The 24,211-nt window shown below is 42.4% G+C and overlaps 1 protein-coding gene across 1 annotated transcript; it reads right to left on the reverse strand.

The window, feature by feature from the left end:
* Positions 1 to 754: 754 nt before the first annotated feature.
* SCAI (suppressor of cancer cell invasion) lies at positions 755 to 24,211 on the reverse strand (the record flags this gene model as incomplete). The annotated part of the gene is made up of 13 exons (XM_008948773.1): positions 24,086 to 24,211; positions 16,668 to 16,763; positions 15,971 to 16,057; positions 15,302 to 15,400; positions 13,905 to 14,001; positions 12,406 to 12,504; positions 11,916 to 12,068; positions 11,015 to 11,116; positions 10,140 to 10,241; positions 8,524 to 8,602; positions 6,308 to 6,407; positions 5,765 to 5,846; positions 755 to 827 (listed from the first exon to the last, which is right to left on the reverse strand). Coding segments are annotated over exons 1-13 (1,276 nt in total), but the record flags the coding sequence as incomplete, so codon positions are not given.

The raw sequence follows: 24,211 nt of genomic DNA on the forward strand, positions 1-24,211 counted from the left end.
AATAAATCAATAGACAAAGAGATACATTTGGCACATGAAACAGAAGAGCTGTCCCTGCCACAGACTGGAGTCGCTCAGCCACTAACTCCTGCAACAGAGGAACTGCATTAGCTACACCTCCTCTCCTCTCCTCTCCTCTCCTCTCCTCTCCTCTGTGTCTGTGGCAGGCCTGTTCTCAGGATGATGCAGGCCAGCAGGAAAGGCCCGCTGGAGATGTGCGGTAACATCAAGAGAAATGAGATTTTCTCACAAGTTATGGGAGGCCTATTTCTTTATTTTGAGCACATAATACTAAAATCATAACAGAAACAACTGATAGAAGATTCTGATTATAGATCCTAAAGAGAAGCATTAAACATAGACGTTCTTATTTCACTCAAGACAAATAGTCAGTTGAAATGATACAATACCCCCAAAGTCTGACTCTGCTCACTTTCTGGGACTGATAAAACTACCCAAAGTGCCAATAATCATAATCCCAGCACTGGGCTGGCAACTTCCTGAGTCTCCATGTAGGAGAGACTTTGCTCCTAGCACTCGTTGAAGCTACCTGTAGAAACTTAATTGTTTAGAATAAATTAGTTGCCATAAACAGTACCTAAGCTTTATCATACTACTTCAGGGAACATTGATCTGATTCAGGGATTACACAGTGATGAAAGGCTATCTTTCTGTGAAGAATCCAAGTTATATTTGTTTGGGATAGATGCATGGTGTGACTGCAACTTGTTAGGACATGCAATACCACACATACCTTGTAATGCTTTTGGATATGCTGTTGGAGAGAGCAAGCACACCAACGGTTGTCCAAATAAGTTTGTGAAATTCTGTAACATATAAGAAGTTTGAAGTATTGATGGTCACTTTGCTTGCGGTTGAATATTCAGCAGGTTAAGGGTACAAAGACTCCTAATGACAGAGAGCACACTAATGCCTGTCACACTGTTTGGCACTGGCTGTACGGGTGACACCTTGACTTAGTCACAGATCACAGCACAGAAGGAATATAACCCACTACTTCTACAGGAATTACAATTTTCTTGTTTCACTGCTACTGAGAGCAGACACTGATTTCATGGAAATAGACTTTTAGTGTTAATACATTATTGGGAGAAAAAAAAAAAATCATGTTCTGCAGTAAAGGCAAAAGCCATTGGCTTTCAGGTCAAAATAGATCCAGTGTCTCTCCTCAGCACCAAATGAACTACACATCCAAGTAATTTCATTCCTCTTTTCTTTCTAGCAGGAGGAACTACTTCTTTTGAAACAGGAGAGCCCAGTGGAGAAAAGTTTTAGAATAAGTTTCCTTTAAAGCAAGTATGTCATAACCTTAACGTCTGATGTACTGAACCCTCATTTTACAGTACGCGTTTCATGCGCCTTTCACCAGCGCCTTAAATATTGCCTGACTGTCCATTGCACAAGAATTTCTCCAGAAACCTCAAAAGGACACTGTTGCCCAGTTTCATCAGCATTTATCTGATAACAGTCCTACTGTGCATCTGTCTGGTAGGTATACTGATTGGTAACAATGATCAGCAAGAAAAAAAAGGACTTATACAACCTCATTAGTTGCCATATGTCCCACCAAAACTGCTTTCTTAGAACTGAAGGCTTGTGAAGCCACAGAAAATGTAAAGGATTGTGTCTGCATCCTGTCAGAGCACACATTCAAACCATGCATCCAGAGCACAGGAGTGCAACACACATCTGCAGATTATAGCCTTAATATTGGCGTGCAGTGAATGTAAAAGTGTACAGCCCCAGAAGTATTTGCTCGTGTACAACCATCTCAAAGCTAGGGTTTTAACTCCTTCTGGCTCCTGCTTCATTCAAATGGAACTTTCCTTTCTGGGCAGTATATTTCAATTAAATTAGTTTCAGTGAATTAATCTAATCTAAGTCTGCTAAATACTAAAGACAGTAGTCTAGTCTAATCAAAATAAAACATTTCCCATATCTGACAGGGTGCTGACTAGGCCTAAACCTCCTATTTCACTAAGAGCCCAAGGGAGATTTATAATGCTAGATACTAGGGTTTGGTCTCTAATGAAGAAACAAAGACTGCTACCATGCCAACAGGAACTACAGGCCAGCCCAGGAACTGGTGAAACTGCACCACAGAGAAACCTTTCAGGCTGCAGGAGCCCCCCAGCCGTGGCCAGCCCGAAGGGAACGCGGGTGGGTTCCGTGCCTCAGCAGAGCCCCAGGCTGAGCTCCCTTGGGCACCCAGGCAGAGACCAGCAGCCTCTCCATACACTCCACCAGTAAAATGACAGTGCAATTAAACACTGCCTACAGCTTAGAGCAGACCCAAGGGTCACTCGTATATCTCAGGAAAGGTATTACTCACTGAGAGTATCTGAGATAATTTTGGACTCTGTCCCAGCAGAAGTTAAGTCAACACAGCCCCAAAGTCCTGCTAGGGCAGGAGCTACACAGCTTCACAGAGAACAGCTCCTTGGAAGGCAACTGCTCAGCCCAGTCACTGCATCTCAACTACAGATCCAGGAAAAGAAGACTCCAGCTTCCAGGTACTCTTCTCAGCTCTTGCCCAGAAAACTGCCTACCACAGCCCAGGTGAACACCAGGGTTTGCTCAGCACCACCACCACCTCTGCTCCTGATTTCCACAGAGGAGTGCTGCAAAGGGACAGAAGCATGTTACAGCCATGGCTTGGAGTGCAGGACCAGGGGAACCTGCCCTGCAGTCTGATGTTGGGAGCAGCTTCAGATAAGGAGTGCCTGACCTTTCAGTGTGTGGACAACTCCAGAAAAGGTGAACCACATTTTTCTTGCAAAACTGACTGGTTGATTGGTTGTGGTATGTGGTTGGGTTTTTTTTGGTTTTTTTTTGTTTTTTTTTTGGTTTTTTTAAACTTCAGTATTGAAGTTTTCCAACAGAAGCATTGCTGCCTTTTAAAATGCATGTCATACACATCCCTATTTCAAAAAAAGAACTACCCATCACCTCCAGAAGTCACTTCACACATAAGCTTTCCTGAGCTGAGTATTTATACCACGTCGCTGACAAAGGCCTTGCATTCTTACTAGCTGGAGTTTTTGTTTTGTTTTGCATTTTTAAGACTTTGCATTTCACCATAATCTCAGACAACCACAGCTGCAAGAAGATATTAATTTTAAAATATTCTTTCATACACATATACAGTGGTAACTTTCTAGAACACAACCATCTATATTTAAATGGAAGTGTTAAAAAAAAAATGTCACGGCTTTAAGTAGATGTGCTCAGTTTGCAGTTATCTTCCACTTTCAGCTAAATATACAGGGGAGGAAGCTGTTCAAGTGCCACTGATTTGACAAACTGGCAAGTCACTTCCTGGCAGGACTTACTTTCAGTCATCACCATTTAAGCCCTTCAGAGACAGAGAGAGAGAGAGAGAGAGAGAGAGAGAGAGAGAGAGAGAGAGAGGGAGAGAGAGGAGGAGATTGCGTGCAGGAGAGCAGAAAGGGGCTGTAGACAGACGTGTGAGCAGTTGCTGTTACTGGCAGCATTGCTGGCAGTGACATTTAAATGTCAGGACAGCTCCTGTCCTATCGGAAAAGATCAGTGCAGCCACGCAGAAAAAAAGTCAGTGTACTGACTTCAACTTCTCTTCCAGTTGCACAGCACCTCCTGGTGCCAGTGCTCGAGTTACAAAGCATCTCACAACATGCCCAGAGGACAGCCACAGGACAGCACTACCACTCTATCCTGGTGACAAGGAGCTGAGCACATAAGCACACACAGAACCACAGACAGGAACTTACAAGGGCTAGAAAATACTAAGACTGAGAGCTCTGCCATCTACCTTCAGCTGAAAACACAACCCCTAAACCCATCCCAACACATCTACCCACCTGCCCAGGTTCAATACACTGTGAAGGTGAATGTCAGTTCTCAAATGCTGAGTATTTTTTTTTTTTAAATAGGGGTCTATGCTCTTTGTTTTTTTCTTCATTCTCCTTTTAGATTCCTCACAATTGTGCCCATATGATTCTGATCTGGGTCAGAGCTCGTAGCTACCACTTCCATAATTCTGTCCTGAGATACTTCCAAACCTCACATTTCTCTGCTCCTTACATATAGGCAGAGTTGGAGCTCTCTCACACCAGCTGCCCTGTGTGCTTAACAGACGGAGCCCTGGTGTATTTTACACTGCTGGTGGTCAGAACACTGCAGAACAAGGAACAGAAACTAAATGGAGGTTGCTGTTACTATATGCCCACAACATCTAAAGAAAAATTCAATTACCAAATTTAAATGTAATACAAAAAGCTAATTCTACTGTAAACACTTGATAGTTTTTCTCCAAAGAGCTACAAATGATAATCCATCACCTCAAAAAGATACTGCGCTCTAAGCTGGCCAGAGAATCCTGGTATGTCCAGAGCTGAATCTGAATCAAGGAGCACTAGGAATTCCTTTCTCTTACAGAGCTGATTCACTTGACATCTTTCAGCAACTCTGCTAGAAATGAAGGGGGTAAAAAAACCAAAGCAAAAATCCAAACCCAAGCTACACTTTTTCCCTTGAAAAAACAAAAACAAAAACAACCTCCCCCTGTTGTTATACTGGAATGAATGCCAGGAAAGAGCAGAGGAAAACTAATCCCTACCAAATCTTCATTTTCTCAGAAAGACAAGTGTATCATCCTGATTGCATTTCCCTCCCTTTAAACAAGGAAGGGAATTTAATAAAAAGTAGATTTGTATCAAAATCTAGTGTGGTGAATTGAAATGCAGTAGTAGATAAAAGAACCTTTGAAATGCATTGCAATATAACTAACCAAAAACCCTGTAGAGAGGCCAGATCATTATTCAGACTGCTAGGTAAACATTCCCTGGCTCGATACAGAACCGGTCAGAGTCATACTGATCACTGATTTAGTACCTCTCGCTGGCCAGTGAATGTCTTTAGAACAAATGACACAGGCTGTGGAAACTGAACAAGGAACAAGTTTGTCTGGCCACTAGACGTCCCTGTTCCTCCTGAAATGCAGCTGCAAACGTTCACTTCTCTCACTACATAATGGAGCTATAAAAAGGAAGCCAGAAGGAAGCAGCACTTTCCCCAGATACAGCACATTCTTAGCATCCCATTCATGAATGAAGTAAATGTTGTAGTGCTATCCAGATTCAGCTGGCAATGGGGATTGAAAATGCCTGCTTCTGTATTACCCAAACTGCAGATTCCCAAAGGAGATTTGGCATGGAGTGATTCTACTGTAAGTCCATAGCACCCTAGGAGGGAGGCTCATTGTCCAAGCATATATCACTCTACAGTAACACTGGATGCTAATTTGAGTGTTGTTATTTCCTTGGTTCAGATACTGTTCAGCCATAGACACCCCGCATTTTATAAGATCAGGCTCAATGCTTTGACTCTTTTCTGTTGCTTAAAAGCAACTGAGTGTTGAATGACTGGAAAAAAAAAAGCAGATTAGTTACCTCCCTCCCCCATGCACACACACCAAGATTTTTCTTTGGTATATAACAAAAATAAACCTCCCACCAGAGACCTTGGAAATCTTGAACCTTTTTTCCCTCCAGGAGGATTTATTACTTTCCAATGAGCGGCTGTTCATGTGCTTCTCCTTCTTGTTCCTATTCATAGGATCAGATCCTGACTAGCATGCACAACCTCAAAAGAAAAGAAAGACTGAATACAAACTGTTTAAAAAAAATAGCCCGTTAAAAGTGTAAGCTAACTAGGGGTTGACACTGTATCCTACCATAGGAGTAGCTGCCTTCCAGAGCCTTACCTTATAGGCGACACTGTTTGAAGAGTCCACAATGATAAACAGTGGCTTTCTTGTGAAAGGGTAGAGATCTCCAGGGTGAAGACTGAAACGAGAAAGGGATGCTTCACAGAGCACTAGAATTGCTGCAAAGCTGTGCTGACAGTGCACAAGTTCCTCAGACACACCACAGCCCAAGTCCAGGAAAAAAGCAAGTGGACTCCCCACGCCCCAGTCCCCAGAGTCCTCCTCAGAGGAACTGCAAAACTCATCTGGTATCCTCTATAATATGGGCTACAGGACTTCTTGTTAGTTCATTTCCAACAGGAGATGCTTATCTTCTTGAAAGTAAGCCACCATTAAGTTGATGTTTTCCAGTAATACAGAATTTATGTTATGTCAGAGCAACATTTTTTTTTAGTGTTTAAATCATCATTTAGAGTGGCACATTCACTTCTAATTGTTCAACTCCAGGCCAATCTACACGATGGTGTCCTGCACTGAGGAGTCTGACTGCGAGAGGCTCTGCTGCGTTTTCCTCCCCGCCTGCAGCCCCAGGACACTCACCAGTGCATCTCCTTGTACGACTGGTTTCGCTTGTGGATGGCGTCCCCATTTATAATGTCCCTGTTACTATTTGTCAGAACACCACCAAAATCATATGGACCTAGACATGGCAAAAAGAGAGCTGAAGTTAGCTGAGGCAACTCACCTCTGGTACAGACTTAATGCTGCTATGAAAGGGAAGAAGCAACCACAAATCCCAGAAAACTATGTGGATCTGAACTACTGCAGCTCTAAGGAGAGGATGGAGAAATGTGGAGACTTTAGGTACCACATACTCAATTTTATGCATTTTTAGTAGTTTCAGCATCAATCAAATAGAAGGAAGCAATGCAACTTCAGAACTTTTAATTTATTTATTCACTATTTATCCAAAACCGTAATACAAAAGATCCAAGTACTGGGTCTTGTTACACTACATAGCAAAAAGATTAAAACCCATAATTTCATACAGGTAATCAATACTCTTATAAAATTACTATATGAGCTGGCATAGTCTGGATTCAGAATTTGATCAAAAAGTAAGGCTAAATCAATCAAAAACCCTGGAGCCTCTCAGTATGGATAAAATACCATCCCCCACAGATATAACACTGCAAATGGGAGAAGAGAGCTCGGAGGGTGAATATGCTTTCAGTACCACCAGAAAGGACTGAACAGTTTTAACCAGATTTCAAATCTGTGGCAAAGGTTTATCTTTTAAGATTTCAAACACAGAATTCACAATTTTTAATGTGCAGAGTCTGGACACATGTTCCAAAGGTAAGCTAAAAAAATATTCTGCAATATTTGCAGGACTGAGCTAGCTGCCTAACTGTCTGATGGAGAGCAAAGATGAAAGTAATGGCTATAAAAAAAAATCAAATCCCACGCACACAAAGAAAAAAAAATGGTAGTGAAACCAGGAATTATTTCTGCCATTAATATGGGTCTGGGATGTCACTAACATGAGGAAAATAAAGTATTAGGATTTCCTCATTCTGTTATACATTTGCAGAGTTGGCTCACCCATATTTGGCCACCAAATGCAATTTTTCCTGGTTTGGATAAATTTTAAAAGAGGCTTTGGGAATGCAGTATTAGGAACAGAATATACATTAATTTAGTACTGTTAAAAAGGTCTCACATGATCTGTCAAACACAAGTGGCTTACAGGGGATAAACAGTGCAACTTGCAGCTGCTCTCCTTTTTAATAAGGTAGAACTTTCTGGTCTGTGCAGACTACAGCACCTTACTAAAAGAATGCAGTGGGAATGGGAGTCACCTAAACACTGCAGTCTGGCTGTGCAGCTCTTCAGATACAGCACCTCGTTGCCTCTACAGTAAGGTACTAAGCTGAGACAGTACATGCAGTGAAGTGGACATATCACAGGCTTTAAAGAACATGGTTCCATCAGAACCTATCACCAAGCTGCAGCAGAAAGTAAAATGTTAAAAGTATTTAAAAAAAAAAAATCACTGCCGCAATCTAAAGCTGACAGGGATTTTTTTTTTTCCCTTTAACATTTTGAGAGCTTTATAAATCATGCACAGGGATGGACAAGGCATGCATCTTATAAAGGAATGCAAGTCTCAGATGAGGCATGTACAATATTTAGGATATTAAAAACTTTTTTTTTTCCTTAAATTATATAAACAGATCTTTTGACTGTGTTTACTTCAGCCAACTAGTTTTCAGCTTTTAGATTGCAGCTGCATCCAAATATTCTGTTAGGTTGCAAAGAACAGGAGGATGAGGTAAAGGGGAATTGTCAAAAATCATGAGAAGGACTTGAATTGTCAGGTTAACAAGCGTGCAAATAGAGCAGTCCGTGCAGACACTTCAGCCCTTCCACCAGCTGTCTCCTGACCACACATTCTCATAGTGCTGGAGGTTGGAAAGAATCACAAAGTGCCATTTAGCCATTTTATTAACTTTGCACTGATGCATCAACTAAGCCATGTGGTCTTCAAAACTGGTGAAGCTTTTCATACTTAGATGCATCAAAAACTGGATATGTCCTTTGAAAAGGTCTCAGGTTAATGCACACTAATTAAAACACAGGGAATTAACTACTTTTTGTGGAAAAAAAGAAAAGATAATCTTACTAAGTAGACAGGAGAATAAAATTGACTCGTCTTTTAAAAGGAGCTTTGTGACATCTTTCTTGGTCACTTTTCCTGGAACATAAAGAGAATTCAAGCCCTGTTCATGACAGGGAGCATTCCTTTATTGTACCTTCACTATCCGAACGACCTGATGGAAACACGCCCGTGGCAGACAAGTAAATCAGCAGCACACTGTTTGCAGGCAGCTCCTGAAATTCAGATAAAGAGAAGAGAGGCTCAGGAAGAAATGTGTAAGTGTCTGTTAATACTCAATCAGCACCTTCATAAACACATTGTCATTGAAGATGGTGCTTCTGCTTCTGGCTGCCCTTCACTCTGTTCTTCCTCTGAGCACAAACCCTTCCCCACCACACGAGTACACACACAAAAACATAAACCCATGATATGTTCTTATTTGGTTTTCCACACAAACCTCTATGCTGGTATTAGAGGTTTGAGCAGCACTAAAAAAGCATCTCGTCCTACACAGACTCTTCCTATCTAGACAGATCTGAGGCTCTCCAAGCTATGGAAACCAAACAGTGCCAAGATCCATGCAGACCCTAACTCCCAAAAATTCAGGATTCTAAAGGAAGTTCTTTGTTTCCAAATACCCTGGAGTATGGAACATTTGCCTCTTCCCCCCAGCCCTTCCCAGCTGGACAACAAGCACAACACATCCAGGTTTCTGTATAGACCTGTAAAAGGAATCTGCTTTCCACCTTTTTAATAGGCTGTCTGTAGGAGGAAACAGATGCATTTAATTTCTGCAAAGCCTGAGCATGAAGGCACCCAAAATTCTCAGTAGTAAGGATGCACTTCCTTTTCCACACCAGCTGTTTCTTGACAGTTGTTTCTTGAAACAAACTGAAAATCTGTAGTCATAACTGAGCATAATGAGCCCAGGAACTTTATTAAATTAAAATAAGGACAGCAACTATATTTAAAAAGTCTACAAACGTATAGAATACTTACACAGAAGAGAGCAGTGGGTAACAATGAAATGCAGATAAAAATATAGTATGTGCAGGAGAGAGACACAATCCAAATGGGACAGACCTGGAGACCTGCCAGGTATACAGTGCTTAAGAGCAACAGTTTCTTGACACACTTCCCTCATTTTGGATTGTTTGGCACAACATGAAGTAGAAGAATACTGTAAGATTTTTGTGTTCTCCAGATCTCTTATCTCAGAAAATTTTTCCTATGCTATATGTAGGAAACAGATAAACTTTATAGAGGAGACATTTCCTTTTATATGTGTCTGGATATATCAAGAAAAATGTCTCTATGTATGCATGTATCTACACATGCAGAAACAAAATTACTGGATCAAGTTAAATCATGTGCAACTATCACATTACACCACATTACTTAAGGCTTTCCATAGCATTTCCAGGCACCACGTTTGACACTGGACAGCAAGCACTGAGACCATCTGCACAGGAGCTGTTTCAGCTTTGCTTTGAAGACGACTGTATTTTAGCAATGCTGTAACTACTGCTACATAACAGCAAGATGCATTTCCATATTAAAATCATTTTTTTTTCTTTACCCTACCAGCAGGCAACAGATTTGCCTTTATTATACAAATTACATAGATCTATAATATTTATATTCACTCTAAGAAGATAAAAAAGGCTTCATTATCTGAAAGCATAAAAGATTATGTCAACCATATTTTATGCAGTGTCAGACTATTGTGGGTATTTTTCTATTATAAATAAATTCAGCAATTTCACAAACCTTAAATGATGCTGCTAAAAATGTATAGAGCTGGCTGAAAGTTGGTTTATACAGCAGATATTTATGGGGGTTTTCCCGCCTGGCTGGTTTCTCTGTCGACTCCTGTTAAACAAAAAAGCCCACAATACAAAAATCACAACAGATATTACCAAAGCAGTTTTATAACCTTCTAAATGTCTTTTTATTAGAATGTTCATCTTCAACATACTTCTCACATATATAATCTGCCCATGCTGCATTTCCTGCTGCACAGTAAAGCAAGATGCACAGTATTTGAACCCAAATTTTATATTATCCCTCATTTAAATTTGTTACCTAAATCTTTCTCACTCTCTAAAGCATCCCCCAAGAAAAGAGGGAAAAAATTCACTCCCCATCTCAACTGAATAAAGGAAAACCTACATGCTTCCATTTGCTTGCAGATAAATTATCTTTTACACTTTCTCTGAAGGGACTATTTAGCTTCCAGATGACTTAGGAAGCAGATGAACCTGTCAGGCCACACGACTGCCAGGCTGCAAACCAGGGCAAGGGTGTCTGTGCATAAGGCTGGACATGGCACCTCTTCAGAAGTGCCTCTGCTAGAGCAGTGCAAAACATTTGTGCAGGGATACCCAAATATTCATTTCTGCTATTTTTTCCCTATTTAAGGTTTGTTAAGGAGAAAAACAAAACAGAAAAGATACACGTTACTTGGAACAAACTCCACAGGCTTGAGCTACTCTTCACTAACCTTTGGTAAGAGTTACACCAAATTTAATAACTTCCTGTGCATAGTGACTATACTGAAAGATTACACCACTGAAAACAAACAAAAAGAACAAAAAATCCCAGTTAAGATCTGTTGCCAGGTTTGTCACTGAACTGGAATTTACCTGCATTCCAGGCTTGTTCATTTGTGATGCTAAATTCATTGGTTCCCTTTCAAGTGCTTGTAGCATTCGAAACATATCAATTGTTAGTTCACTGAACTTGACCTGCAAAAGAGTCAAACAGTTTATTCTGCCAGATACACATTAAACAGTATTTCTCTGGAGTCATTCAGGTAAGAGATTGAACTGCATCCCAGACAGACCATTTTCTGTCTCTCAGGGATCCATCAGTGTCATCTTTGAATCTCTAAAGACCTGTGAAGGACTTTTAGAAGAGCTCACATAGGACAAACTATTTATTCCTGGTCTTCCAGGCCAGTTCACTGAAGTGCAGACCCCTGCTTTTTAAATTACAGACTTTTCGGGGGTGTTTACAATTTAAGTGCTGAAACCACTATGTACACACACTGTTGTTTGGCTACTGCTCCCTTGCTTACCTGAAAAAAGGGCTCAAGGAGAAGTCATGAAGTCAGTACAACTTCACTATCATCATCATCTAAAAAACAAGATCTTGAGTGTCTTTTGAAAACCCCTTCCTGTTGCAACTGAAGCTGTACAAGCTGGAGCATGTCATGTGAAAGCCCAACTCAAGCTTTATATGACATACCCCAGAGGCCTCTCATGCTTGAATGGTGCTAAATACAATCCAGTATATGAAAATCAATTTTATCTACTTAATTGACATGATGAATATAAGCAGTGAGATGTCAGTAAGACAGGTCTAATATCTAATTTAATTTTTAACTCTTATTTCTGAGAACCAATTCTTGCTGCCACTGTAAACATCACAATCAAAATATTTTAATATTCACCTCTATCAAAACTTCTGTTTTATGATCAGAAAGGATGTCACAGGGGAAGGACTCCAACCTCCAAAGATACAAACCCAAGCCCTGGGTTTTACCTGGTTGTTGCAGTTCCCAATAATCAGCGCATCTGCAAGAGCAAGCTGTCCCACTATCATCCCCTGCTCCAGCAACGGAGCTCCTGTTTCAGAAAGCCTGTTAGAGGTGATTACAATGGTGTTGTCATCATTTAAAACCATGACAGGGTCTGCCTAAAAAAAGCAACCAGAAAAATCAGGAATTCAAGAAAACATACAGATTTGCAGTCAGAGAGACGTCCAAAGGTCTTGTCACTTACAGTAAACATTTCATACCCGAGGCAGATTTTTAAAATTAATTTGCCATACATATATTTGTATGCAGCTACAGAGCAATACCTTACACCTGGAAAAGCAACAGCTCTTAGGGACTGCAAGAAATACATTGTACAGGCACACGAAGGTACAGCAAACAGAAAAGCATACTGCCTCCAACGACAAACTCTGCCTCAGCTTTTCTATACCCAAAGAACCCTGTAAACTAACAGCTAAAAGGGAGTGGGATTCTCACCTCAATAAACGCTGCCACTTCCTGGAGAACCAGGTTCCACTCCACCTGATCTTCAGTGTTAAACCGGTGAGTGTAGTCTTCAATTTCATCTGACAGCTCCTGATGTAAAAAGTTCAAAGACATAGTCACTTAAGCTGAGAGCTTAACAGGCAGCCAGTAACCTCACAGTTTTGTTAGCTGTGCTGGCCTTTAAGAATAATGAAAAATAAGAGAACATATGCAGCACACTTATGACTAACACGCCAGCCAAAACGCGCCTTCGGGAGCCAGAATGCCAACGCTACACTGAGCTCTGGCAATGCAAAGTGTCTTTCAAGTAGGTCCAAATGCAAAGAATATGTGGAGTTAAGTATAACTATCCCACTCACATGCAGCTATGTCACTGGTTATTACCATAAGCTATGGATACCAAGGACTCAAATTTCTTCTTACAAGTAACTTTAAATACCCTGACAAAGTGAATGGTGTGGCTTTTTTAGCTGCTGCTAAGCTAAGCTAGCAGTTCAAGGAAGCTTAGACACCAAGACAGTAATGCAACCTACACAAAACTGTCAACAGCAGAAGCTGCTTGCAGCAAGGTTGTTGAGGGGTTTGGGAAGCATATGTTGTCATCAGGAGAAGCATGCTGTTCCTTTGTGGGAGTTAAAGGTACCTCCCTATCCAGGCTGCAGCTCTTGGAATGTTTTTACTTGGTGTTCAAACAATGCCATCAAATCATTTGAGCTTGAAGTGTCAAAAAGTGTCTGATTCACAGAACGTGTTTACTGCGTTGATGTCAGATAGACTAGAAAAGCAATGATCAACATTGGCCTGTACTCTGTCTGCTCTACCTGAAGACTTGTGTTTACAGGCGTTCAGTGCTTTCCTCCCACAGCAGAGGCATATGTAGATCAAGCCTCCAATTTCACAGTTATATCTACATCATTTAGCAAGGTTTAATTTTGATGATCTCTGGAAGGTGCAAAATGTATTCAGGATGTGTTCTAGACATGGGACAGAGTGATAACAGCTTGGAAGAGAAGAGAAATAAGCTCATCATTAAGCTAGGAGAACACTGTCTTTCCAAGTGTGGCATGAAGACTTCCAGGGGGAGATTCCACCAATGTCTTAAACCCACTACAGGAATGAAGATGTACTCAAGAGTCACCAGATGATCCCCACATTTTCAGGTGAATAACATGCATCTTACAGCTTATTGCTAACTAAGTATATCAATTTGTAAAGTTTTCCTCTAGTCAAATGTTCACATCATACTGGATTTTTCCATAGCTCTAGCCATGTTGTTCTTTCCTTCTGTGGCCTCCAACAGCACAATCAGTTAAATTGGGGAGGGGAGGAAAGAATATTAGAGGTATGCTGCAGCAGCAGCTAACATCATAGATCTAATGAGTGATACTCAACTGAAACAGTCTATATTATATATTCCTTATTTAGGAAAGAAGCACTGAATAACCAGCAACCTCCCACCCCTTAGCACCTTTATCCTCATTTTAACATACCTTTACAAGGTCCTTTACAACATCCATTTTGTTGAGCAAGAGACAAACCACTATAAACCTTGCATAGTAACGCAGCTTCTTAACCACTAATTCAGGCCTAAACACAACAAAAACACCACAGCCAAATTTGAGATTAAAATTGAATACAGGTGGGTGACAGGGGTAAGGGAAGGGAGGAGTTTAATGCTCTGCAGATTGAGAGTTCTACCTGAATTCACATGGAGATCAGTAGCTACCTGGCTGCTTAAAGGTTTATTTAAAATTGAGTACAGGGACATAAAATATATATCCAGAAAACCACAGCCTCTCCCCCCTCCCCACAGCCTCCTTATATGAGAGCAGGCATGAGAGTCAGATAAAATCACTGGCTCTTCAAACCTTTTAACAGTGCCTGGGCACTACCTGACCACACTGCACCACCTTAGAGCCACAGCTGGCTCAGAGTTCACCCGCCCAGCACAACTTTGAGAGCTGCAAGTCAGCACAGCCCCTAACTACTCATCCATTTCTAAAATCTTGTGATAGCATGTAGAAACACATTTGGTCAATCCTACCTTGTCTGAAACAGTTTCAAACTGAAATTAAGATATTTTTAACAGAGAAGATAATAGCATCAACAGATGTCAGAACAGAGCAGGGAAACTTTAATCTTCTTGTGGCACACAACTGCATTGAGACATCAGCTAGACTAGAGACCTGCATTAAGTTTAAGAGATCCTAGAGTGCCTGGCAGGAAAATCCCCAACTAATTTTCTGCATCTGTTTTGATGACTTCAGATATTTTCTTCTTTTAATTTAATAAGGGAACTCAGGTTTACCAGCTAGAATGTAAGATTAGGATCCAGTACTGAGTCCTCTACCTATTCTTATTTGTATCTGCTTATGTTCTTGGCAGGCAGCACATCTTCTGCACTGCCACAACACAGCCCTGCTTTGAGTGTGCCTTTTTCAGCAGTGTCTTAGAAGGAAGACGTTATGCCTCCTGAAGCTCTAGGACCTTGTCCCAGATGGTTACAGAGGGCTGGTGTACTGCAGTACTACCTGATGTTCCCCTGAAAAGCCTGGTTAGAATAAAACAGGTTCCTCTGCTTCAGAACAACTGACCTGTCCTCTAGCCACAGCACACCAGGTCCCTGCACCAATACTGCTCAGGACTCAAAATGACAAAACCTCAGGGCTAATGGCTTTCTAGTTAGGACCAGGGAGCAGAACGTTCCTCCAGTCACAGAGCAAAGCTCTTATTCATACTGAGGCTTTTAATCATGGCAGGAGGACTAAAAGAAACTTCCTGCAATGACACTGATTCTACCCCAGTTATGCTCCACAGTTTATAGTTATTTGCTACTTTCATACACTGTTCTAGTCTTGAGAAAACAAGGGCATCCCTCCAGACATACCTGTCTTCTTTGTTGACTTGGGAGTAGTATGACCTCTGCCTAATGGCCGAGTAGAAGGAGAAAGCTTCATTGAGATAGCTGGTTTCTGAGGTGCGCAGGCTGCAGAGGAAGAACTGGATTAGCTCACTGCTTCAGAAGGAAACCTGCCAAACCCCCCCTGCTGCCCCCTCAACCATCCTGTGCATCAATGGCAAATCTCCCTCCTCAAGTGACATCGTGTGGAAGCCAGACGCTCATTCTTTGTGCCTGCTGGGAAGACAGATTTTGGAGTTTGGATTCCATTCCTTATACCAACCAGCTCTGCCCATCGTGTACTCAGGTACAGGTGACAGGGTAACTGAAACCTTTAAAGGAGCATTAAGCTCCCAAACTTGTAAGTCATGCTTTCGCACTGGAGTCCAATGCAGCATGCACGGAAGACTTCGGGACACTTTTGAGGTGGGTGGTAAGTCCCCAGGCAGTATCAACATGACTGGCAACATGGTATGAGGCTCACAGGTGCCCCCCTCCACAGCACCCCCATCCAGTCCCAGGGGCCCTCTCATTCACAAACAGGCATCATGACCCAAATGATACACAAATTCCTCCTGACTGAGTATCTGGATGTTTGACATGGAGCTGCCACTGACTCTGCATTTCCCTACTGAGTCCTTTTCTGTGCTTACTTACTAATAATGGTAATAGAGCTGCCCAATCTTGGAAGCAATTTCCCCAATTTGCCACCGCTTCAACCCATACCGATTGTCCAATACTTGTCTATTTCGCAAGAGAGAAAAGAAAGATTAAAAGGCATTCCAGAATTCCTCAGAACATCACACCAGACAAGACAAAGAGCCATTGCAGGGCCAAATCCAGCTTTCATTACTGGAGTGGCATTCCCAGTAGCAGTCCCTCACAGAGCCAACAGCACTGCATACACACACCAGAACAAGGACCGTTCATCTTGCTTAAATTTGTGAGAGCTAGACATGAGTATGTTGCACAAAATACACACAACAAAAGGTCACAGCTTCCCAGGAGAACACTCAGACTACACAGCCAGTGTAAGGTGTGAGAGATCAGAGCCCACACTGCAGCAAGAAGCTTCACACCACTCCAGATGGGTTCTGCACTGCAGAAGCCATCATCCCAGCTTCCCCTCGGCGGCACGTTAAAGCAACATGCATTCAAGTGGAGCAAAAGGTTTTGTTAAAGAAGTCACACTGAGAACTCTGCAACATTTTAATTCATTAGACTGAGGGCTACAGGAAGCGACTCTTCATACTTGAATAACATAGTGAAAACTCAGCCTTAACTGGGGCCCTGGCCTACCAGAGATTAAAGCTGCACTCAGATCCACAGAACACGCCTGCCTACATCCTCTTACCGGTGCTGCTGTTGAAACTTCCAGAGCTTGGTGTAAACGTCAAAGGTCCGCCCAAAATAGGATTGCCACTGCTTCTGCCCATACTGAGGTAAATCCCTGCAACAGACAAGTGACAACACAGAGTTATGGAGTTGATTCCAGTCAACCCAGCGCGACAGCAGCGTATTTGTGCCAACGTCAGAAGAGCTTTGTTCAAAATTGGCTTAAAATGCTCTAGGACTCTGCCTGCACCCAGTTTCTCAAAATCTATTGTTACTGAAATCTGCAAGGAAATCCTGTTTAGCTTGTAGGAAGTACATATATCAAGATCTGACCATAGAATCCCTCAAAACACACCACAAGCCAGAGGGCATGTTAATTTACACATACACAAGAGAAGACTGCATATGCATACATAGGAGAAGGAAGCATTTACTGGGGGCAGGAAGAAATCCTTCAATGCTGTCTCCTAATTATTGCTTCCTACTTTCAGACAAATTCACATCACTTTTCAAACACAACAGGACTGAAGGTATCAGTGTTAATAAAGATTCAGCAAATCTTCCAAGTGATTGCCAACATTTAATGACTGTTAGGGGACACAGAGAGGTCTTAAACTACCTGAGCCCTGCAGGTTCCATACAATAAAGGACAATGCTGTAACATCAAACTAGAGGTGCACAGTTTAAGCAGAAGTTTTTGAAGTAAGGTGTTTTCCTACTAAGACAATAACTCGGCTTTCAAATTCAGGAACCATAATTCAATCACTTATTCAAAGAACAGCAGAATTATTCTTATTATGCTACTATTGCATGTCAATATCCACAGTTCTTAATGATCTACCCAAGAGTTTGTCCAGCTGCAGCCTGACAGTCCCCCTGCATAGATCCCTTACAAAATGCTGAGCCTTCTACCCCTAAAGATTCAACAAGATGGGTCCTGTCCAACAGCTTCCACCAGTTCTACAGGTAGGCGACTTTTAAGTTAGTTAGGAAATGTATTGTGTATTCACAAAGTATTTATATGGTATTTACAATGAACATAACACACTGTGCACATGACCCTGCTCTCTCCAGATGTGCCTGGGATTCTGGAATGGTTACTCCAACACACAGTAGCAGCAGATGGAAGCAGGGCTCTTCACAAGCGAGTTAACATGAGTCAAATGATTGGATATGTGCAAAATCTGGTATTTATGGACAAACACCATCCAAAGGGCAAAAAGGAATCCATGTTCTCTAACTCCCATTAAAATGCCTTTATCAAGTTTCCTCAATATTAACAGGTTCTTAACAGCATCAGAAGAACAGGTCTACAAATAATCACTCCAAATGGGAAATGACCATGATCCTACATGCACTTTTCAACTGGTGACTGAAACCATCTTACCACCTTGCTAAGAGATAAGTAATTTTATGGTTATACACACAGAAAGCTACACTGGACTCTTAAAAATCATAGTAAAAATCCCCACCTTATCCAAGAGCAAGTGGAATAATCTAACAGAAATTAGTTCATTTAGACTGATAATATTTCTTGCTACTCATTAAGGAAATAACCTTTCTTAAACAGATGAGGTTGTTCACTGTGTGTCAGAAACAGACCCTATAACATTGTGCATATATTAGTTGTCCAAATGCCACTGGGTCAAGCAAGCATGCAGATGCTCACCACCAACATTCAGTGGGTCAGGGGACATCATCACCACAACACTGTCACCCTCTAACTGACAATGGTATGGCAGAACCTGAGGCCACCTGTGTTTCCATACTGGCTGTAAGACAAGTTAGTCAATGCAGTTCAGTTCTGCTCCCACACCTCCACTCAGTTTCCATGCTGTGATAGATTTCTTTCCACCTCCACCCCACAACTATGTTGTAGTCCTAAGGATTCTAGCTTTAAAAGTTTATGCTCTCAGTCCTAACAGAAGATCATCACCTGGGAGTTACTTGAATCCTGGAACAAATGCAACAAATAAGACAAAAAAAACATCAGTCTCACTGAGCACCTTGCCTACAAATGAGTACTGAAGCCCACTCAAAGGAGCACAGAACTCTGCAGGTGGAACAGCTTTTTCAAGACGGCACAATCTTTTATTTGATTCAAGAGCGATTTCTTCAGGGAACATGCTCTCAGATCACTGTGCTGGTTCTCGTGCCATCCAACACCTCAGTCTTCAGCAGACAAGCACAGACCAGCAGCACATTCCACCCCTGAGCCTGGGAGGCTGGGATGGAGGGAGCTGTCCCCTCTGGAAGCCACGCTGTGTGCCCTGGGGGAGGCAGACAGGCGAAGCAGCGCGCTACGAGGGCCAGAGCAGCACTTCTGCTGACTGCAATTGCTTTAACAGCACCCTAGGCAGAAAAGGAAATTAATATTCCTTTGCTCATCAGCCAAATGTGCTTCCCACACAGCTTGAAGGGACCTAGCTTAGTTATGACATGTAAAATGAATCTGCTATCAGCTATGACTCTTACCAGCCTGGAAAACCATTCCAGTACTTGCTGCTGCTATTCTGTGAATACATCAAGGAATCTGGGCAGGGTTTTATTAAAAAAAAAAAATAAAATTGTTCTTTAAATCCCCTCAAACTTGCAGTTGGCTGCTTAACATCTTGGAACATACTTTTGTGTAGTGATGGGTAAACAGGTGTATAAACATGTACTTCAGGGCACTGACATCTTCATCAAAGTGTCAATCAACTTGACATGAACACATGCAAACCTAAAGCTTTTACTGCAAGGAATGATTCACAACTTTCTGCTGTTGCAATAGATGTAAACATTTTAGTTAAACAAAAGAAGTTAAGAAACTGTCCAAATACATACCTAAGATACACTACAGGCTTTGCTACAGCAAGAGGTAGTGTTATATTTAATTAGCACATCCACAAGTTTCAATGTTAAGAAAAAGTGAATGCAAATACAAAACACTATAAACTGATCATTTGGGAAAAAAAATCATTAAAAAATAAAAATAAATCAAAGTTTCCTGGCCCTAGCTTAGAGAATGCCTGAACTGGCAAACTGACTCAAGGAATCCTACCAGCAGTAAATTGGGCTCAGCCCAGATGCTTAGGCCACTGGAGGAAAGGTCTAACATAAGGAAAGGAGAACACACCTTTCTTCCATGCACAGAGAAGCAGGCACGTGCCCAGATGAAGCAGGCAGCAGGTAGCTGTTTGCTGCTCTGCTCCTGCACACAGCCTGGTCAGGGTCAGGCTCCAGGCCCCCCAGCTGCCCAGTGTCTGAGGGGGTGAAGATCAGTGCGTTTTGGAGAGGCCACTGGCCACGGCCCTTGCTGGGTGGCCACCTCCCTGTTCCTCCACAGCCTAGCTGCAGCTGGCAGAGCTGCACAGCACCACGCCGCTCCCCGGGGACAGCACATCTCCATGGAAACAGACAGTAGCACTTGTTCCTTTGATAGTATTCTGACATGGCTGTAATAAAACTTCATTTATGACAATACATTACCCTGGTTTCACCACAGGGTTTTGCAGACGAGAGCTGCCATTGCTGCTGTCCATTTACTGGTTTGTGTTCTGAACATCACGTGTGTTGCTCCTGGTGTATCAAGAAATCTTGCTGTGAGAAAAGGGATGCATAAACAAAAGAGCACATTTAGTGCAGCTTGTTTTTTTTTTTTTAACTGCACCAGAGGATCTGTGTTATTTGGTGAGAAACAGCCCAAAAGCATACTAAAGACTCTGTTGATTGCAGTGGATTATTAACACAACTCCTGCCACTGAAGGAGACAGGGAATGTATGATCCAGAAGCAATTACACACCCAACACGAGAGCAAAAGACCTGTGCTATAGCAAGACATTTTGCTGCTTCCAGATCTACAGAAGATCACTCGAGCACTGTGGAAAGAAACAGCCAACAGCCCTGACTTCCTCCAGGGTGTGCCTGGCTGGGGACACGGGGTACAGACTGGGCCCTGGCAGGGGTACTCCCTCACACGGCTCCTGGTGACAATCAGCTGTACAGGATGGAGGAAGGGGCACCAAGAAGGAAACCAGAGGCACAGGAGGGAATAGATGTGCTTTGATTTAGGCCAGTTCTACACAGACAAGGAAGAGAGAGACATGCTCCATTACAATAGCTTCCAACAACAAGTGGAAACTGATGCAATTTCTTGGCTTTTAAAACATTCCAAACTGGATGTAAAGAGACAAACTCAGATGTTCTGAAAGGATGGGTTTCTCACCCTGAGCACAGAAGACTGGTTCCCTTGCCACATTACAGTGGCTAGTGGATAAATTCCACAGACAGTCCAGAATTGTATCCAGTTCTTGCTGTATGGTCTCAAAGACCAGCACTACTTAGGTGCTCATAATTAATTTTCTGTCAGTAATTCATTTCAGCCATGCTGTTAGCAGAGGCCAGATAATACTGCCTGAAAAGCAATTAAAGGTGCTGAGGTTTGTTAGGCCAGCACCACATGGAAGTTGTCACACAGGGACAACTCCCAGAGACAAAGATGTTGAGAAAGTCCAAGAGACTCAGCAGGACACTTCAGAAAGCCAGGTTACAATAACCAAGTCTAACATTTGGAGCTTTAAACACATTCACAGCTTTGACAGGTGATAAAAAAGACAATTTCCTTTTATGTTCATAAGCTTGTAGTAATTACAGGCTCCTATTCCCAGAACCTAAGCAGCAGTGGGATAACAGCATCGTGGTGTAGCTTCTCCATCACCTCTAATAACCCACAGAGAGACTGAGCACCCCAGCAACACTCAGGGAACTGATGCAATCAGTGTGAGAAACCAGCCCCTTGCAGTGCCACACGGGGCACAGCCTGCAGCATCACCTGGAGCTAACAGGGTCCTCTTGTTTCTAAATCAGCAGCAGCAGCAGCATGGAACAAAACCAAGAGGTTCAACACCTGTCTTACTAGAAGTCTACAAAATAAACAGTGACACAGTGCCATTTCTTTCCATGGAATGAGTGCAGGTGGGATCCTTGCACCCTGCACAATGAGCAGAGAGACCCTGTAATCTGGCAAGGTTGGATAGATGTGGAAAGTCTTTTCATTTCTTAAAGTTTCAAGCTTCTCTGTGATGCTGAAAACATTATGCACGTTTTAACATTAAAAATAAAATAATAACTGGTGACAGTATGCCATAAAAAAACCTGCTTCCTAACCTGCTTCCTCTTTCCCAGTCTTTTTCCAGGGAAAAAAGCAAGTGGGAAAAAAGAGAAGAGAGCAACTGGAACATACTTGACTAACAGTTGTTTCTAACTTACAGCTCAGGGTGTTTGAACAGGCCCTAGAAAGACAACCTCTACTCTGTGCTGTTCTAGCAGACATGGCCACAAAAGGATGGTATCACTGGTAGTGTGAGCACAAAGTATACTTTGGAGAAGCAACCTTGGCAGACCATTGTATGTTTTCCTCAAATGCTGTATTTGGCATCTGTATTGGGAAGAGAGGAAGGAAATGCTACTGAAACAAAGACGTGGCAGGCTGAGCCCTTGCATTTTTGGCAGCAGCAACAGCTAAGCAGCTGCCAACACAGCTATAGGCTCAGATCCCTGTAGCTGAAGTGCCCAGAGGAGGTTTCAGGAAGGAAATCATTGCTGTACTCTCCCTCCCCCATCACTTCCATGAAACATGGCAGGGACAAGAGAATGGCATCAAACACAGCAGCAAAGGCCACCACTGTCTTCAAAACAGGAGAAGGCAGGCATGCATCAAATGTATTTATTATCCTAGAAGGAACAGGACTAAGAATGAGGATACTTGCCAAGTCATTTCCAGGTGAACTACCCAGAAGAGAAGCAGCACTGACAGAAGAGATACCTGGAAACTGGAATGCTGCTTTATCCAGCCATCACACCCAGAGGAATCACAGACCTCACAGGTCGAACAGTGCTCGAGTTCAGTGCAAGAAGCAACCACGTTCCCTGTGCCAGGTGCCAGTGAGGACAGAGGTGGGGCCCCATTCTGGGCTGTTCTTACTTTCACACACCAGAGCTGGCTGCCGAAGCCCATCTCCCTAGTTTTATTGCCCAAACTTCATCTAAAGGTATTTTCCATTTTCTCTTCATCTCGCTGGATAAGGAGATTGGCTTTTTGGCAAAATACTACAGATATACATGGAAACTACATCTCTCATCTGGAAACCTGATACAAGTACTAACTGCCTCCATGCCCAAAGGAAACGAGGGATCTCTGTGAGCTGAACTTGAGCCTCACACATCCAGACATGAACTGTGTTAATCTGGGCTCTCCAGTGATTCAGGCCAAACCACCAAGCAAGCTGTACCAGAAAGCCAATGTAATGGCATACCCTGGGAACCCTGGCCTCAAGACACCAGACCTTTTGCTTTAGACTCCATTTCATGGGGTGTGGAAGGCAATCACCAAGAACTCCTTGCTTCTACTGCCCACTTACCATTCAGATTTTGCAGCACAAGCTGTTTGTTTCCCATTTGGTAATCAACTTCTAAAGCACACGAAAGGATTATCAATAGTGGGGGGCGAGGGGAGAGGAATTAAAAACATCTTTGCTAGCCATCTGTGTTTGAGTAACAGCAAGCTACATGGGCCCAAACATACAGTATTACTCAGAGACCAGTAGGAGGCTCAACTGCCAACAAGACAGGAGCTAAAACCCAGGTTGCTTAAGAGACTCTACAGCAAAGCTCAGAAATAAAACACCTCTTTAACCTTTAAATCACTGTCTGTTGGCATAAACAGGATGCCTACAGCACCGTCTAAGCGTGAACTATTTCCCTGGAACTCCTCACACTCTTATTATTGGTGCTGACAAAAGAGCTAGACTTTCCAGATGTTATTGTATGTGATTTGTAGATAAATTAAGATTTTACCTTTTTCCACAGTTCAGATTAAGTATTTGTTTCACCAGACACATACAGGCTGTGGTTTGGAGGTTTCTGTTTATCACTTCCTAAATGTCTTCCCCCAGAACACTCCCTCCTCCCCTTTCCTCCCACCTAGGCCAATCCTTCTCATCCCTTTTTCTTTTGTGGTACAGAGACTGGGGGGTTTTGGACTTGCATGCTGTTGAATGTTTACAGCCACACCTAGTCCTCAACTGTGTACTTCATACACAACATTGCAGAACAAATTCTATCAATTTCATGGAATTTCCAACTTCCAGTTTACTGTTAACAGACAAGACGTTGTCCAAGACATTAATCCAACATTAACCAAGACATTCAGCTCACCCCTCTCACATTTCCTTCCCTACTGTCTCAGAAGAAAAGTGTGATCCTCCACTCCCACAGACATTCTTACAGACATGGTCCAAAACCACCCATACATAGATGAACATTGTTCTCTCCTACACAAACTCACTGGGTTCAAGTTCGAAATGTTCACTGTAGAACTGACTTCAGCATCACCCACGTGCTGAAGTGCATGTGCCAGTGCTTTTCTGAAGTAGTACTGTCAAAAATGCACTAACCTTAAGCCATTGAATAGCTGTTTAGATTTATCCAACAAGTAGCAAAAGTCTGTCACTGTTTTCCTCTCTGCTTGAGGAATATCATCTTCAGCTCCTCCTGATGACATGATTTCTTTTAGGGCAAAC

The sequence above is a fragment of the Merops nubicus genome, unplaced genomic scaffold (genome assembly GCF_000691845.1).
Source record: "Merops nubicus isolate BGI_N331 unplaced genomic scaffold, ASM69184v1 scaffold36911, whole genome shotgun sequence".
NCBI lineage: Eukaryota > Metazoa > Chordata > Aves > Coraciiformes > Meropidae > Merops > Merops nubicus.